Below are 19,331 nucleotides of genomic sequence, written 5' to 3'. Positions count from 1 at the left end.
TTGTATGACATTTTATACATTTATTCATTGTTGAGAGATACATATTAAAGTTTTGTTTGACTTTTCTGGTAGTGAAACTACGTAACAGCCATATTCTGATCTATGTGGGGGATTTGGGCAAGTTTTAGCCTCTTGATTATAAAACATTACTTTTCCAACCTTACTCTTGTCTCAACAGAAGCCATTCCTTTTTATCTGTAAGGGCAAGCTCTCTAAGAAAGTGTTTTCACTGAGTTTCTAAAGTTTACATATAAATTGTTCATCATTCAATAAAAGCATATTTACAAATGAGGCAAACAAAGGCCTCTGCCAGAATGCCCACCTATCCTGTCATCCTACTCTAAGACTAATTTCTTCAGGGAGTCTCCTAGCAGTAGATATTCCCTAGCCCCACTTCCTTCCATATGCCCCCAATCCCTTTTCACCACTTCAGTCATTAACAGATGCAGCCTTTATTGCTTATTCATGTACAGATCTCTCCCCCCCCCCCATATACTATATGCTCCTTGAAGACACAGGTTCTTTTTCATTTCTATGTTTATCTGCCAATACCTTACACAGTGGTTGGCATATAGTAGGCATTTGATAAATCATTGAATGAATGAATGCATGAATAGCTTTATGGCTTGGATACTTAAAAGCTATTCATAATTTTCAAATCATACTGTTTATGAATTCAAATAGGTCAAAAACAATATAATATTCTAGATGCTTACACTATTCAACTCAGTTAAAAAATATACAACACACTTTATTAGGTAATTCATTAATACTCATAGGTGATATTAAAGACTATTATAAACATGTTTATTAATGCTTTTATTTTGCCTGTATTTCATGATACACTACTACAGACACATAAAAGTAGAATTATGTAATGAAAACATTTTCCCCTAAGTGTATTTCTAATTCTGAAAACTATAAAAAATATTAGTGAAAATTATGTTACATAGTTTTCAAAAATAAAACTGACCTATCCCATCATCAACTTTATGGGGGAAATGACAGGTAAAAGTTCTGGTACACTAGGAAGTTAACTTTAAAAAAGAGGTTCAGAATCATAAGTTGGTATATTTGCTTATGAAAACAAATGGTTTAAATTCTCCTTAAAACAACTTCAGATTTCTGTAAACATACAATTTGCAGAGAGATCAACTGTCGGCAAATATATAATAAACTGTCAATCACTTACATTCCCCAATATTGAAAATGCTAGGTGGAAAAGTTGGAAAGAAATCTGTTAAAAAATGAGATGTAATTAAATGAGACTTAAGCCTTTATCATTGAAAACAAAGATCTTATTTCAGTTACTACTTGGCTCTGGTAGGGAAAAGTCTCAGCATTTATGCAAAATAGAGTAACTTTATTTTCTATTCCATACATAGCTAATGTTTAAGTGATCTTTGAGAACAGAAAAATCATTAGCTAACTTGTGATTCAATCTAGCACCCGCCATCCCTAAATGGATACTCTAACTTGGATACCAGCACAATGTAGTCTTCAGAATTTACACAATGTGAACGTATTTTATAAGACACCTTGGTCCTTCTGGTGACTATAGTTTCTTGGATGGGAATTCAAGATAGACTCATCATAGAACAAATTCTAAGTTACAGTACATTGTGTTAAAGTAAGGCTCCAGTGTATTTTGGAAATGTAATAACAAGCTGTAGCTTCTTTTCATGTTTATGGGGAAAAAAAATTATATAAATTCTTTCTATATTGAGTCATGGACACACCTCTCCTGAGAAAACGTATCTGTTATATACACTATTGATAACTTAGCTTTCAGCTTTAAGCAATTATTTGGTAGTATTACTGCTCTTTATTTTATGGCTTTTTAAACATTAAGTCCTTAAGTATTTGGAAAGTATTCACTATATTCTGGTAGTTTATGAAAAAAAGATGCAAATATCAGCTTGGAAAATTGTAAAGCCTTAAAAAAATCATTTTTACAGGTTATTCAAAAACAGAAATTAAAGGTACAGAAGTGAAACAAAAAATAATCTTAAAATTCCATATCTACCTGATCCCCTTCACAACATGAAACTATAATCTTGCTTCTTCATTGAGAGGGGGGAGAGAAGAACACACAAAAAAGCTCCTCTGACACTTGCATAAATCAGCAACATTAGTTTTTTTTTTTTTTAGTCTTCAAAATAACCCTTCAAACAATCCATTTCTGTAAGTCTAGGGTTTTAAAAAAAAAAAATGTGATATTAAAGTTCCCTCTTAAAATACCTTGACCAATTCACTGTTTAGGCTTAAATTAAAATGAACATTTGTTTAAAAACTTAGGTTGTATGAAAAAAATGTTGTACATTTCCAGGTTAAAAAAAAAAAGTTAACTATATACATTCAATAACATATACAATTACTAAAAAGGCTATATAAGGCTTTAGGAAGCTCTAAGTTTAAATGAGTTTTAGCAAGTAATTCAGCTGATTTCACATTATAATTCTAATGATGAAATTATCCAACCAGTAAACTATAAAACCTTGTTTAGAATAGGAAGAGTCTAGTGTATTTACTTTGAATATGAAACCATATTTTTTTTGGTCTAAGTTGAAAAAACTTCGGCAAAATTAGTTTTATATCTTAATTTTTATAAACCATGTATTAGGACACATGGTTTAAAAGTACTGATTGAAATATGAGATTTTTGAAGAAATTTTCAAACTATTTGGATGACAGACACAAATTTATAGAACTATGGAGACATATAGTATATATCAGAGGTCATGGCTTATTTATTTGCTATTTTCTGGTTCTTAAACTAATGAGGAATTATAATAAATAATCTACACCTCTTCTAGTTCTAAAGTTTGTATTATACCATTTTGCTTTTAAATAGTTAAGACTGCATCTCAAAAAAGTTGTCCAAAAAGACAATGTTGGCCCTGAATTAAAGATTTTTTTCACTCCTTTTCTGGCTTTTAGTACCTCCTAGCCAGTTATTAGTGGGGAGCAAATATTACCTATTTTACTCAGCTGGTTCTGAATGCTTATGCCCCCCACTTCCCATAGCCCACAATGCCCAGTACATGGTAAACACTCAATACTTTTGAATATTCTTGAATGAGTAGCAAAATATTAAGGATGGACCAAGAATTAAAAAGAATCTGGAGATGATAACAGTTGCTTTTATAAAACCCCAAATAATAATTTCAAAGCTTCTAGTCTCCTTTTTCAGATTTGCTTTGGTTTGTCTTGGAAATCATTGCAAGGAAAATATGGCACAAGAATACAAGGTTAAATCATTATAGGTAAATACAAGCAAGGACACATAAAGTTTAAGTTTTCATTCATGTATTGAAGAAATGAATTTTATTTACACTACTGTGGATCCCAGCTACTCCAGTTACTCTGGATATAATCATTAATAACAGAAAAAATATCTTCCAGTATTTCAATCTTAACAATTGTAATTGCTTAGTTATACTATAGAATAAGAAGCCTTTAATTAATTTTTGGAAATAAAAAATATGTATATACATTACCCTGATGCCTATGCCCAAAATATATGCAACAACAAATTTTCTTGATTTCTATTAGTCATAAAAATAAAGGAAAAATATATTGCAAGTATTTTCTTTATAGGCAATTTCAATTAGAAAATAATAGTTTAATGAAAACAATACAGTGGTTCAGGTGAGTGAACTGATATGGAGGCAGGAGAAGTATTCAAAACTTGACGGATAACATGTTGTCAAATATAACTGAAGAATATCTGCCTCCATGACAGCATTTACAGGAAGTAACCAGATTTTTATACATCTCAATTTTATCTTATATTCAAGGAAACTACAAGTCAGTAAGTAGGTTATGATCCTAAGTCATAGTTAGGAACCCCTTCTTTTAGCTTGTAAGATGTAGCCTTTTGATTTGATAATTCCTCTACTTTTAACAATGACTGAATACCGCAGTAGCCACAGGGGCACCCACTCGTGTGCTTGAATGTCAGGGATGCTTTCCTGAAGAGCTTCTTGGAAACTGGCTTCAGAAAGCAGTTCTTAAAACAAACAAACAACAAATAAAAACCCAAAGTGTTAAATTTGAAAATAACAACACTTTACCATGTAGGTAAGCATTTAGATACAACAAAAGAAACACTTCAAAGAAATATAAAATATGAAGAATATAAAATATGCTTTTCCTTAATGTATGCTATGAATCTGAACCAGAATATCAGAAAGAGCCAGGCAGTTCTTTAAGGTATCTACACCTGTACCCCGGCCTATTTAATTCATAACTTCTGATGAGTGGAGCCTGCATAGTTGTTTTGTTTTTTTTTGTTGTTGTTTTGTTTTTGAAGATTTCCAGGCGATTCTAATGTAGAGCCAGTGAAAATACAGGAAAGTTACATACAATGATGAAAAAGGAAAGTTATCAATAATCCTATCAACTGGAGACAGATCATTTCCATTGCCACGTATTTCCTTCCAACTTTTTTTCTGCATCTATTTTCCATATCTTAAAAATCATAACTGTAGTTACAACCTAATTTATTTTTTCAACTTATATTATGAATCTTTCCATGTAATTATTCTTTGGATGCATCACTTTTTTTTTTTTAATGTTTATTTTTGAGAAAGAGAGACACAGGTGAGTGGGAGAGGGGCAGACAAAGAGGAAGACACAGAATCCATGCTCCAGTCTCTGAGCTGTCAGCACAGAGCCGACGTAGGGCTCAAACCCACAAACTGTGAGATCATGACCTGAGCCGAAGTCAGACGCTTATCTGACTGAGCCACCCAGGTGCCCCGAAGTATCACTTTTAATAATTACCCAGATACTACATTATCTAGATCTCATAATTTATACATTTCCTCATTGCTGACCAAAAAAATTAAATTTTTCCTAGTATTTTGCTAATAAAAATAATGCTATGCTGAACATCTTTAAAATGGATGCCTGGCTATGGAATAACAAAGTCAAAGTACAAGTACATTTTGAAAGCTTGATCTATAGTATACTGAGTTGCTTTCCAAATGGGCTGTACTTTACAATTCCACTAGTAGTTGATAATGTCAGAATGCCAATCTTATCATATTCTCTCGGGCACCAGTGATCATTTAAAAACTCTTTGGCATCTCTTTGATAAAGTAATTATTTTCTGATTCTACATTTACATCCTGCTCTGATGTACTACTCTCTTTCTCACTGCCTCTTCTCCAGCCACACTGGCCTTGAAATCCTCAAGCACATTCACACTTTTGAATCAGTTGATTACTCTTTGCTGAATCCTCTTCCTCCAGATTCCCACAGGTTCTCTCCCTTCTTGCAGGTCTCTGATTAATGTCACCTTAGCAGAGAGGTCTCCCTGACTATCCCATATAAAACAACAATCCCTAACCTGGGCACTCTTTTCTCCTTCAGTCAACTTTTCTCCATAGCATGTACCACCATTTATCACATTTAACATTTATCTTATGGTCTGTCTCCTCCCATCATGAGTGTTGGAATGTATATGACTTGGTCCTATATCCCTAGTATTCTGAACACTGCCTGACACATAATAGGTACTCAAATGTCTGTTGAATCAACCAATCAATGTGAAAAGTTTCTACTAGGGTCAGAGCCAACCACACAGATAGGCATTAAGTGACCATCTAGACTGTATGATTTGGGAGCGCTAAAGGACCCACTTCCCCCAAAAGAACTGCTGTGATATTTGAATAATGTCAATAGTAAACTCTCAGTAAATGTTTGCTATTATCATGTGCTAGGCACTTTTCTGAGTACATGTATTAGCTCATTTAATCCACATGTTAACCCTATAAAATAGATATATTCTCCCCTTTTCCAGGGGGAAACTGAGGCAGAGAGGTTAGATAACTTGGCAGCCTAGTAAAGTGTAGCTTTCATAAATGGAAGGCAAATGTCTCTTTGGGAAAGTAACATGAACATGGATTTGCTTATCAGACCATCTGACAGAGAAGAGGATTCTGGAGGAAATGAGACATAAAGCATATCAGACTTAATGGGAGTGAGGGGAGGGTGAAACAAATGAAAACGGGAAGGTTCTGAGTCAGGATCACCCACTTCACAGTTTCACCCTGACTGTAGGTGAACTGTTACCACAACTTCTAGGGCAAAGAGTAATGGAAAATAAACACTTTCTGAAGAATAGGGTAATTTTAGAACAGAGGAACGGCTTTAGAGGGGACTTAAAAACAAAACTCTATTTTAGATGACAAGTAGAGTTAAATGTTTTACAACTTGAGTGCTTAAAAAATAAAATGTGACACACATAATCAGAGAGCTATGCTATTATTCATCAACTTAACTACACACTTTTACATTAACCATGCGAGCTCTTTAGAATCAGTAAACACAATCTTTTAAGAAAAGAATTGCTTCATTATAGATCAAAGTGAAGATTCACTAATGGTATATGCAGAATCAGCCTATAAATTCTAATCAAAGGGTTTAGAATTAAAATTAGAAAGACATCTGAGTGTCAAGTTATGTCAGTAAAACAAAAAAATATCAAAAAAGGATTAAATCTCTCTTCTCATATATATATGCAATTTATTTCACCATAACAACATGCATTAGCACATAATCCACATGCCAACATTTAGATAACATGGAAATAAAATACCAGACACCTTAGTCTTTTCCTATTTCCTTTCCTACTGGAAGAAGGAAAGAGTTTTTTTCAAGTGGAGCTAGAATGGGGTGCAGGCTCATCCATCAGCTGTTGGTAATAATTACTGTTGGAAAAGCCCCCCTCCTCCTCACCCCCACCAAATAAATAGATAAGTGATATAATATCTACTAACATATAGAAAGTTGGAATTTAAAGTTGGGTTTATGTTTCAGAACAAATCAGCATAGAAATTCTTTGTTAGATTTTCAACTAAAATGACTTTTTAAAAAATCAATCTAATTACTTACGAAAGTAATTACTAAAGGGAGAGGCAAAAGTCATTATCTCCTATTCTGGTATCATTTAAATGAAAACTGACAAGAAAGTAAGGTTTTCAGGCTGAAATACCACAACGCTACCATCTCAAATCAAAAAGATAGTATAGTATAGGGAGGAAGGCTCCAAATTCAGCCAGGACCAAGTCCAAGTTTAAACTCTGTCCCATGCCAGCTGGGTGGCCTTGGCTACTTTCTTAATTCTGAGGCTTACCAATAAAATGTCTAGTTTCAGCTGTTGTGAGGATTACAGATCATCTCTCAAAGGCATTTAGCATGATACCTAGTATCTAATGAACAGTAACTATTAAAACTCCTCCTCTTCATACAAAACAGTGAAAAAATGAAAATGTGGCAGACTGCTAATAAATAGTGTAACATCTTAAGGGGGTATACATGAGCACACTAACTGAATCCAACCACCAGTATAAAGCCATCTTTTTAGACATGGAGGTAAAAGCTAAATATTTTTTCTCTAAGAATCACCTAGAAAATGTAATTTCTTCCAGTATTTATTAAACTAAAACCTCTATAAAAATGTCATAGGTACCTGGGTAGCTCAGTTGGATGAGCGTCCCACTTTGATCTCAGCTCAGGTCTTGATCTCAGGGTCATGAGTTCAAGACCCACACTGGATTCCACACTGGTGTGGAGCCTACTTTGGGGGGTAAAAAAGGCCAAATCTCTGGGGCACCTGCGTGGCTCAGTTAGTTAAGTGTCCGACTCTTAGTTTCAGTTCAGGTCATGATCTCAGGTTTGTAAAATAGAGCCCAGCATTGGGCTCTGTGCTGAGCATGGAGTCTGCTTGGGATTCTCGATTCCTCTCTCTCTGCCCATGTCCTGCTCACGCTCACTCTCTCCCTCTCTCTCTCAAAATAAATTAAAATTTCAAAAAATGTCTTAGGGATTTAAAACTTTCACAAGACATTTCTCACTTAGAACTATACCAAAAACACGGTTTCATTTTTTTCAGTGAAAAAATAAGAATGGAGCAGACTGCTAAATAAATAAGTATAAAGTATAAAACATTCTCTTCCCGGTTTCCCTACTTATCCTGTAAAATGTTAATAAAAATTATTCTACAGAAGGCAGAGAAGCCATTCTCAATAATCAAATGTTTCTGATCAACACAAAACATACGTCTTGATAGTAATGATTAATAAAATACCTAATCAATTACCTATCCTAAGATGCTTAAATTTTAAATTAAATTTTACCTGCCTCTCTTTCTAGATATTTATCCCCTTTAAGTGGCTATTCGGTACAATTTTTGCTGTACTATACAAGATTTTATATGATACTATTTAAAATATCCTAAAAGATCCTTAATATTTATAAACTTCAACAGACTGGATATTCAGGAAATGATCCCATTAATTTTTTTCCCATTGATATAAAGACAAAATAAAGCTTTCTGAAACTAAAATAAAGGCATATGTATTTTGAACTAACCATTAAGAGAAGTTCTAGGAAACATTTATCACTGTACAAAATTAAAAATTAAATTTTAACAAGTAGCTTCTTGTAAGATAAAACCTCATGATCAATCAAGAAATGAAAATCTCAATCTTACCTTTTGGATCATTATGAGTCAATAGCTGTATGTCAAATTGTTTAGCAAATGCAGTCAAATCAGGTGGCATCACACAGCAAGAAGCAAGATTAACTTGGTTACTATTTGGTTTTACCTAAAGCGAAGAAAATCATGACATTGCCACTAAATTAAGTACTACAAAAAGTGGAAAGCAATAAAAGGACACAACTTTAGAAAATATGAAATATTGCATGTATAATGCTTACAGTTTATAAAATACTTTAAATGAATGTATTTATTAACATACGTTTTTCTAACTCATGTTAGTGGTAACAGGGAAAGGAAAGAACTCCAGGTGGTAGCCAATGTAATGCTACACTATTAGAAACTCTCCCGCTAGTACCTGCAACCTAGTACACCTGTCTCAGAAATAAACATGATTCTAAGTGTGATGGTTCCAGCTAAAGAGGGAGTATGTCTTAAAGGTAAAAGATCAAAGAGGAGTGATACAAACATTTAATATTAGAGTATAAAATATGGTTATAGGGGCGCCCGGATGGCTTAGTTGGTTGGGCTTCTGACCAGCTCAGGTCATGATCTCACAGCTTGTGAGTCTGAGCCCTGCATCGGGCTCTGTGCTGACAGCTCAGAGCCTGGAGCTTGCCTCAGATTCTGTGTCTCCCTCTCTCTGCCCCTCACCAACTTGTGCTCTGTCTCTCTCTCAAAAATAAACAAACATTAAATAAAATTAAAATATGGTTATAAATCAGACACATTTTGAAAAAGAACTAGATAATTTCTAACAGCTGCTCCGGTTAATTTATAGATACATTCCAGATCACCCAAGTCTCTCCAGCAGAATCTTGGCCACATTCTGGCTATCACCAAATCAAAGGGAGAAGGGGCAACATGTTCTCTAGGGTCTTCCTGTCCATAAGAAACTGAAAAATCTGAAAAGGAGAAGATTGGGGATGAAGTATAAGGAAAAAAGAACAACACAGAGAGTAAAGGTAAAATACTAGTTAGTAAGCAACTTCCCTAATAGTTTTGTACATTATTAGGCCAGAGAGTTGTGATTAATTTATGACACCTACTCTGTATCAAATTCTATGAACCTAAAGTCTTTTTTATCTTTAAGTAACAGCAAAATATTTGTTATATATGATATTCCCTTACTTAAGAAATCAGAACCACAATGTAATCTTATCTAAAGAAAAATGTAATAATTTTATCACAAAAGTAAAACTGAAGGAAACAGCCTTAATTCATTTTAGCTATCAGTGCTTTAGGACACATTTTCCAGTGTTTTTGTCACTCATTTTTTTTTAAGTGTATTTATTTTGAGAGAGTGAGAGTGCAAGTGCATGCATGGGGGAGGGGCAGAGAGAGAGAGAGAGAGAGAGGGAAAGAGAATCCTAAGCAGGCTCCATGCTGTCAGCATGAAGCCCAACATGGGGCTTGATCTCACAAACTGTAGGATCATGACCTGAGCTGAAATCAAGAGTTGGACACTTAACCGATTGAGTCACCCAGGCACCCCAATGTCACTTATTTGAAATCAAATTAATAATTAAGCTCAATTAGGCACGTATTTGAGACCAAAAAATCCAATGTTTTAGATAAATCTTGCCTCAAAACTCCCACATTTGGAATAGCAAATCAACAGTGACTGTCCACTATTGTGTATGATGCTAAACAGTATGTAGCAAAGACTATCACAGCTGGGCTCCTCCCAGAGTACTTGTGATCTAGCTGTGCTTTACCTGTGCCCACTGATACAGCTGTTCCAACTGTGTTTTGTCTAGATCAGAGGTACCTATTGCAACAATCTTTTTGCTCTGAACTAAGTTTTCTAATTCCTCCCAGTAAGGCTGCAAATGCTCCAAGGAAAGATTAACTCCATCTTCAATAGGAGGTGAAGCAATGATCACAGAATCCAGCTGTGCAACTCCAAGGACTGAACAGGCTGATGTGAAGGAAAACACGAAAAGGATAAATATTTGTTACATAATAAAAACAAGTATTTCTAATGTCCTTCAAGTATCCCACTAAATTCTGTCCATATGGTTCACTAGTTTTCTAATATAGCAGATTATTTTACTCAGTTTCATAATCATTTACAACATTTCCATCTCTTAAAAAAGTATAAGCCCCTGTTCATCTATTGGGTCTGTGTGGCAGACAGGTCAGTTTCTTTGACCTGCCTCCTTCCTAGAGACTCACAGTTATTATAGTCCTTCTGGAGAACAGGCCTTCATCTTGTTTCTAAGACAATTTTTTGGTAGCTTCCTTATCTTCATAAAATTTTCTTCTCCAGTTCTACTAGTATCTTATATGGATGACTATAAGAATTCTGACCTCATATTCTGTAATTGGTAGTCATGGCAAAGAATAGTCTTGAGACTCTGAAAAACTAAATTTATGGTTCTAATCTATATTTATAGAGGTAATTTAATTTCTTTTTAAAAAATTTTTTAAGATGTTTATTTATTTTTGAAGGAAAGAGAGACAGAGTGTGAGTGGGGGAGGGCCACAGAGAGAGGGAGACACAGAATCTGAAGCAGGCTCCAGGCTCTGCACTGTCAGCACAGAGCCCAATGAGGGCCTCAATCTCACGAACTGTGAGATCATGACCTGAGCTGAAGTCAGACACTTAACCAACTGAGTCACCCAGGCACCCCAATAGAGGTAATTTCTATAAAAATAATTTAAAGAGTTTACTTTAAATGATTTTTTCATTCCACAGTTATATTATAGAGCTAATTACTTAAGCGTCCAACCTCTATACTGTAAGAACATTTTAGAAGAAAAAATATTGAATAATTGTAATATCACAATAATCTAACCAAGAGCCAAAGATGAAAATGCTTGTTTTGTTGTGGTGGTGGTTGTGGTATTTCATTATAGTACTAAAAGGGCTAAGAATAGGGTTAAGAATTTCTATCTCCAAACATATAGTCAATATTTGATTATATCTTTTACATTCTTCTTATATATCAAAATATGAACCTACAAATGCTTATATGATCTGACATAAGCCTTAAGAAATTAGGCTAGAACCTTAAAGAGTAAAATTGGAATGAGCTCATTTTCTTTTTTTCTGGACCTGAACACAAGACCTAACTAATACACCTATACTAATTTAAAGATCATTATGAAGGTAAAAAGTTAAATTTTTGCTTACCCATGTCAACTGCATTTCTAGTTGATGATGAAGAGTTTGATCCTACAATGAACAGTTTTGCTGGGTAACAAAAGAAAACAAAACTGATTACTACATTTGGGTAACTTTTACTACACAGTATTAACATTGCCAACAATATTAAGATGACAGAGAATCCTGTATGAATTATCTTTCCTTTCCTAGTCACATAATTTTATAGTTTCCATTTTAAGACATGAAAGTACATTTCCATTGTAATTTTTAACTTATGTGTCAGTTGCCAAAAAAATACCCATTTGTCAAAACAAAAAAGCAAATATTAATTTTCCATCTGTTAGAAGGCAGGTCAGATAAATATACAAACTTAAATTACTCAAAATGTATATTTTTATGTATTAAATATTAATGGAGCATATTACTTTCTTCAATAAACTAAAATCAATGCAAAGACTAAATTAAAATTACTTATAATGAGAAGAAAAATGAAAAGAACACCACAACCTCACCTTTCTAATACAATCGTTCTAAGTTTTAGACATTACCTTTCAGTTACTGGTCATATGAAGCAGGGTATAGCATTTATTCCTATCTATTTAGTTTACCTTTACATAATTTTTTTTACATCTTTATCAAGTATTTAGTTCCCTTAAAGTTTTCTTAAAATCATAATAGCAATATATTGACTCTAGAAATGAGAAGAACCTACAAGAATACAAAGACCAAAAAAAAAAAAAAAAAAAAGCCAATTGTCTCATCACTGAAAGGAGTCACTATTTAGGTTTCTGTATACTCTCTATTTTTAATGAATAATTTTACATACTCATTTTTAATGGCTGAACATTATTCTGTAATTTTGATAGGGTATAACTTACTAAATAATTTCCTACTTTTTGAACACTTACATTAGTGCCAGTTTTTTGTTATTACATACAATGTTAAAGAAACATCTTGGTAACTTTGTTCAACTTTATGCTGAAGCATTTCCCAAGGACAAATTGTCAGAAATGTATTTATGAGTCAAAGGGTATGAGCTTTTTTGTGAGTCTTCTTATATTTTATTTACCTCCTACTGTTATATAAAAGATTTGGGGGTGCCTGGGTGGCTCAGTCGGTTAAGTGTCTGACTCTTGACTTTGGCTCAGGTCATGATCTCACGGTTCATGAGTTAAAGTCCAGCATCAGGCTCTCTGCTTTCAGCGCAGAGCCCGCTTCAGATCCTCTGTCTCCCTCTCTCTCTGCCTTCCCCTGCTTGAGCTTGCACTCTCTCTCAGAAATAAACATTTGAAAAAAACCCAAAAAACAGAATTTCTCTCCTAACAATATAGAACACTACCAAATGTAAGTTTTTTGCTAATTTAATAGGTACAATATACACCTAATGTGGTTTCAGGACCACATTAATTGGCATTTCTTTGGTTACCAGGAAAGCAGAGTAATTTTCTGTAAGACTGAGGCTTTGGCTTGATTTAAATTCAAATTTATTTGTATAGATTTACCTCATGTAAATTCAGTATTCAAAATCTAAATTTACTCAATAGACAAATAGGTGGAGTAGTGGGAGAGCAAGAAGAGAGAAAATCAGAAAAGGGAATGGAGAAAAAAAACAGGGCTAATGAAGCATTTGTATGTAAATTGCCTGGTATTCAACAAATACAACAAATTTACCTTGTACATTTCTTTTGTTTGTCCCTTCCTTTCTACTGCTAATATTCCTAAAGCATTGCTTTCCTCATGCAGCTTCTCTGTTTAAAAGTCATCACCACTCTCTACCAGGTGAGAGTCAATCTTCACCACTTTGGTCCAACCATAGCTGCCATAGTTATGCTCCATGAAAACCCTCCCCACCACTATCCCTGTGGTCATGAATCTGGGCTATTTGAAATGGTCTCCCTTCTCTGAAAAAGGAGGTATTTTTAGATACGTAGGGAAAGGGAAGCTCTTCAAATAGGGAAAAATTTGATACTTATCAAAAATCTCAAGCCCTCTAGGAACTGAGGACAACCTGTACAAGCTCCAAGATGGATCTAAACCATGAAGAACTGCAATCAACCACAGAGAAAAGGTTGCTTTTACCTCCTTTTCCAACACAAATAGCAATGTGTTGTAAAATAAATGGGTTTTAGGGTCAGGCATACCTGGATGGATTCCTGGGTCAACCACATACTGGTTATATGACAACTTCTAAGTTATTTAACGTCACTTGTGCAATGGGGACAATAGACCTACCTTGTAGAATTGTTTTGAGAATCATGTGAGGAAATATAACCAAATCGTTATATTGCTAACTCAATATAATTCAACAAATGGTAGTTATTGAGTCAAAAGACAATGCCCTATCTCATCTTACATGTCCATCCTAATAAAGTAACAGCCACAACACAACCACAAATGGTAATAAATAACAACTATCTAGCTAGCACTTAAATGTTTTGCCAAGCACTATGTTAAGTGCTTTTGTTATTTCACCTAATTTACGAAGAAGCCTGTGAAACAGATGCATCCCTGTTTTATAAATGAGAAAACCGAGGCTCAGAGAGGTTAAGTGATTAGTTAGCCCAAAATTACACCAGTCAGTAATCTGTATATGAAGGAATTTCAATCTAGCCAAGGTCAAGCTTTTAATAACTGTGCTATGCTGACTGTAAACTGAGGGCAAAAACAGCACATCTCTATTTTTTCATTCCTTGAGCTTAGCATGGTCTCTGGAAAACAGTCACTCAATACATTTGTTGAATGAGTTTAACATGTATTTTACTTCTCTTCATGCAACTTGTTGCCAGACTTCTGTTTACGCTTTCAGATGACTTCAGCCATCGCTCAGCAGTGTTCCACCAGGAAGAGAAGGCTTATGCTCGCTTCAGGTAGACACTGCTCTTAAGCCTTCTCTTTCTTCTTTCCATTCCCTCCACCTTAATCTTCCTACTGCTCTGAAGTCCAACATATAAATTAATGAGACCACCATGAAGAAGAGCAAGGTGAAGTTCTATTCTGACTCTGCTTAAGTAGCCAAAACTGACCTCCTATAACTTCCTCTTGGAGTTTACAAGATTATGTTTAAAAAGAATCTCTGTATTTCTCACACTTAGTGACTGAGTCTCTCATTACCAGAGGGAAAGAAAGGTTTATTCCCATGCCTGACAAAATCTATCACTTCCACTGTATTACAAAATAAATTGTAAAGGCTGGACTTTACCAGAAACTTTCATTTCTTCTCTTTCATCAGGATTTATCTTTTCTACTGCATGAGATACAGTACATTCCAAGACATCTGGAAACTCCTATAATAAACACACAATGTTTACAATAAATATAAAATTAATGTTTCTGATTAGCTATATGTTTTCTATTGTCCATAGTGCCCTTTAAAAGCAGAGAGCCCATAAAATAACTGGGTTCTTTACTGAATGTCTGGATGAGCTTCATAAGGTTTGCAAAACCTTGAAACAAAGGTAAAATGCTGTGTGTGTGTGTCCATTTACTGGGAAAAATTATCTAATTTTGAGCAGGTACTCAGAGGAATGCATGATAAAAAACAAAAACAAAACAAATAGTGGTGGCGGTGGGGAAACGTGAAGAGTTAGAACTACTAGCACAGTACATAATTTTAGTTAAAAAAGAAACCAATGAAAAATGATAAATATTTATCCATTCAGGATAATGACATGTTAAAAACTTCTTATATTAATCACAAACACTTTAAAACAAGTTTTTTTTTCCTGAATGCAATAAAAAAAGTAAAGGCCATTCCAATGCATTATAATGAATAAATTATGAGGAAAATGATAAAATGTTAGTACATATAAATCAGAAATATATTAACCCACATTTACAAAGTAAATAGTGAGGGCTTCCTCACAGTTCTTGAGCATATTACAATGCCTAGCACACATCAAGGGCTTACAGTAAGTGTTTATCAGTCATGCATAGAGGCAAATGGTCATTTCAGAGAAACACAGACTGATCAAAGACATTAATCAACATCTGCCTAGCAGCTAGAGAGTTTAAACTTGCAGAATGCCCAGGGAAACAAGCGTTTCCAGCACATGTCCTCTTTCACAGTTTTAAAGTAGTCTATGTAATTTGTTATGAGCTTTTGGCTGAATTGGATTCCAAAGAGTGGCTTGCAACCACTCTGGTTTATATATTAATATTTATGATAATAGTCATATATTGGTATTTAATGTGACACCCAGTGTTTCACTTGAAACTGACATTAAAAAAATTATATTGAGAGTTATGATGCTCTACCAAAGCAATCTAGCAACCAAAATTGCTCAACAGTCATTCCTTTACTAGACCAAATATAAACTGGAACAAAATACATTGTGAAGATACCGTGCTGGGAATTAAGCACCGAGAATCCTGATTATCTTGTCTAGTTGAAGATTTGGTGACACATCCTGGATTTTCTGTTTTATGCTTAAGCATACTGGGTCAGGCAGCCAGCCATCTCAGCAAATCAGCTACAGGGAGTTTTATGCTAATTGCCTATATGACTTCCCTATCACAACTGGGGAATTAATTCCCTGCTTACTGCATTTCCCTTTTGACCCACATGATTTCTTCATTCACATTTTACTCACCCTGACCAAATCAGGGCTGATTTGGGAACTCCACTCATTCAAGGTCTTTTGGATACAATCTCGAAGCTGTAAAAGGAATGCGTTTTGAAACTGTTAATCAAACTCTATACATTTTTCCGTACTTCTACAATAAGAATGTATTTGTTTGATAAGAGGAAAAAAGATGTCAATAGGAAAAATCATAAAAACCAAAATTTTAGTTTTACAAGTTTTTTGTTTTCTTCAACAAAAACGTATTTAAATCTGTTTTTATCTTAATCTTCAAATGATGATAAACAGTAATTATTTTAAAAGTATTTTTGTACTAATGAAAGTTTAAGTAAACTTTTGAGACATAAAAGTATTCACAAAGAAACAAAAAGAAACAGGGGTTCAAGTTCAGGGAGGCTGACTAAAATTATTAATCACTATGAGATATTCCTCAAAGACAAACAAATGATTCTCTAAGTGTGGCCAGAGGAACTCCTACATTATTCACCTGTGGTATTCATTAAAAATTACAGTACCTGAGCCCCATCTTAGACCTGCTGAATCACTCTAAGGGCAGTGGAAATTGCATTTTAACAAGTATCCCATGTAAGCAACATATAAAGTTTGAGAACTACCATAGTCATATCTTTTTTTCTTTCTTTTTTTTTTAAACTATTTAAAAAAAATTTTTTTTAACATTTATTTCTGAGAGATAGAGAGAGACAGAGCATGAGCAGGGGAGGGGCAGAGAGAGAGAGAGAGAGAGAGAGAGAGAGAGAGAGAGAGAGAGAATGAATCTGAAGCAGGATCCAGGCTATCAGCACAGAGCCCAACGCAGGGCTCGAACTCACGAATCCACGAGATCATGACCTGAGCCGAAGTTGGTGGCTTAACTGACTGAGCCACCCAGGTGCCTTGCACTGTAGTCATATCTTAACACAAGTCAACTTGCATAATGTCAGCCCACATGTCATTTCCTAACACTTAGGTATACCTCCAACCTGCCTTCAATATATTCTTGTACAAACAAAAATTTGTTTATACTGACATTATGTATGTTGTAAATCCATTAAAGTGCTCATTCATCTTTCATGTTTTATGTCAGTGTATTTCAAACTTGTCTAATAGTGGTCCAGAGTAAGACGTACATACATTCACACAGAGAGTGACTACCTACATACACAGAACAAAATATTTACAAAACAAATAGTTTGCTACATGCCAAGCATTCTGATGGCTTCTATTAATTAGAAAAAAATATGCTGTTCTATGACTCAGCAAACTGATTTAGGACCACTAATGGGCAACACTAGCAATTTGAGATCACTTACAAACATCCAAGGACACAGTGCTTTGCATTCTGTGGGCAATCAATGAGAAAATAAATGAGTAACTGGGAGCAAGTCCCTGAACTGCAAAAGCACTTTCCAAATAGCAATAACACAGACTCAGCTTCTGAACTATCTGATCTATGACTGCTTATGATAAAAATGGACACAAGCCCTTTACTGCTTTTATCTTAGTACAGATAATTACAAGAAACTGGTCTATCAATTTAAGAGCTCAGAGTCATCTAGATTAAGCTTCATAATCTACTACAAAACTATATGTGCTATCCACAATAACCCATACGAATTCAATCTACAAGGTCTGTATCTTCATAGAAAATATATAATCAAATTTTAAATAAATAAAATTAGTTGATAATCATTCCAGAGAGAATTACAAGTCAATATTCTTTTCAAAATTAGTAAAAGTTGAGGTAGCAGGTTAAGAATTCTATCAAGCATGGTTTGGCTCATATCATGAGAGAATTTTAAGAAAACTTCCTCTGGAAGGATGGCTTATTTGCATACTTAAGGCTTTCCTGATGAATTCTCCAATTCAGGAAGGAAGTATATTTTCAGAGTATTCACCCCTTCTTGAAACCATTTCTTTAATAATCTTGGATTCTGCAAAATGTCAGAACAGACCCAATGTTACAATAATATGAGAAATTCATTGACTATATCACTAACCTAGTGATTTCTAATCTTTTATATGTATATTGACCCAACATTAACCTTATACTTTTTTATGCTCTGCTCTCTTCATTCTTATCATATACACATATGATCACTGAAGAGAAGTATCATCATAATGTCATGTATCATTAGATCTCATGTTGTTTAAGAGTTGTAAATATACTTACTACGTGAGTCCTCTGGCCAAATACTCTTACAAACAAAAAATTAAGCAAAAGTCCTATAATGGCTCATTTAAAAACAAGATTTGACTTCATAAAATTCTAGTGAAAAAAATTTTTTTTAAAGATCATAGAATTGACAAAACACATTAGAGGGGCACCTGGGTGGCTCAGTCAGTTGAGTGGCCAACTTTGGCTCACGGTCACGATCTCACGGTTCATGGTTTCTTGAGCCCTGCGTCTGCACTGACAGCTCAGAGCCTGGAGTCTGCTTTGGATTCTTTATCTCCCTCTCTCTCTGCCCCTCCCCTGCTTGTTTCTCTCTCTCTCTCTCTCTCAAAACTGGATAAACATTAAAAAGAAAGAAAAGAAAGACATTAGAACTAGAAGAGACCTTTTTAGGAAACTTGAACTCTCTACTCAATGTGTAAATTTTCTTAATAATGAGTGATTTATTCAGTTTCTTTATTCTAGGAGGTTAAACTGTTTCAAGTAGCATATCCTAATTTGGAGCTTTGGGTGATACAAAGTTCCTTTTTACATGGAAACAAAACATGCCTCTCCTAACTAAACTGTCATATTTTCCCTACAATATGCTGCCATATCTTCAAGTTTTCCTCAAATGTTTTCTAGCTTATTTTGTCCCTCTTATGCAGCAACCCAAAATAAAACACCCAAACCAGAATTAGTCCTTTGAACAATGTTTTTCAAATTGTGGAGTATGACTTGTTACATTAAGAAATAAAAAGTGTAGGGACACCTCGGGGGCTCAGTCAGTTAAGCTTCCTACTCTTGATTTCAGCTCCTCTGCACTGACAGTGAGGAGCCTATTTGGGATCCTCTCTCTCTCTCTCTCTCTCTCTCTCTCTCTCTCTCCCACACACACACACACACTCTCTCTCAAAATAAATAAACTTAATAAAATAAAATAAAATAAAATAAAATAAAATAAAATAAAATAAAATA

The 19,331-nt window shown here is 34.4% G+C and overlaps 1 protein-coding gene across 4 annotated transcripts in view; it reads right to left on the bottom strand.

Annotated features, from left to right (window-relative positions):
* Positions 1-479: 479 nt before the first annotated feature.
* GCLM (glutamate-cysteine ligase modifier subunit) overlaps positions 480-19,331 on the bottom strand; it is a 21,242-nt gene continuing 2,390 nt past the window's right edge. Inside the window, exons 2-9 of one of the 4 annotated variants that reach the window (XR_007454704.1) lie at positions 16,211-16,276; positions 14,821-14,905; positions 11,649-11,708; positions 10,228-10,430; positions 8,504-8,618; positions 3,946-4,012; positions 2,027-2,190; positions 480-1,237 (exon numbers count right to left, since the gene is read on the bottom strand). Coding sequence is in view for 3 of the 4 variants with exons in the window: in XM_049616786.1 (XP_049472743.1) it covers positions 3,843-4,012; positions 8,504-8,618; positions 10,228-10,430; positions 11,649-11,708; positions 14,821-14,905; positions 16,211-16,276 (699 nt within the window). In the remaining variant the exon portion in view is untranslated. Of the gene's footprint in view, positions 2,191-3,292; positions 4,013-8,503; positions 8,619-10,227; positions 10,431-11,648; positions 11,709-14,820; positions 14,906-16,210; positions 16,277-19,331 lie in introns of those variants that run through there. The other 3 variants (XM_049616787.1, XM_049616789.1, XM_049616786.1) reach the window with 3 other exon arrangements.

The sequence above is a fragment of the Panthera uncia genome (assembly GCF_023721935.1).
Source record: "Panthera uncia isolate 11264 chromosome C1 unlocalized genomic scaffold, Puncia_PCG_1.0 HiC_scaffold_4, whole genome shotgun sequence".
Lineage (NCBI taxonomy): Eukaryota > Metazoa > Chordata > Mammalia > Carnivora > Felidae > Panthera > Panthera uncia.
Note: the sequence above shows the minus strand (reverse complement) of the source record. Positions and strands in the feature narration are given on the sequence as shown.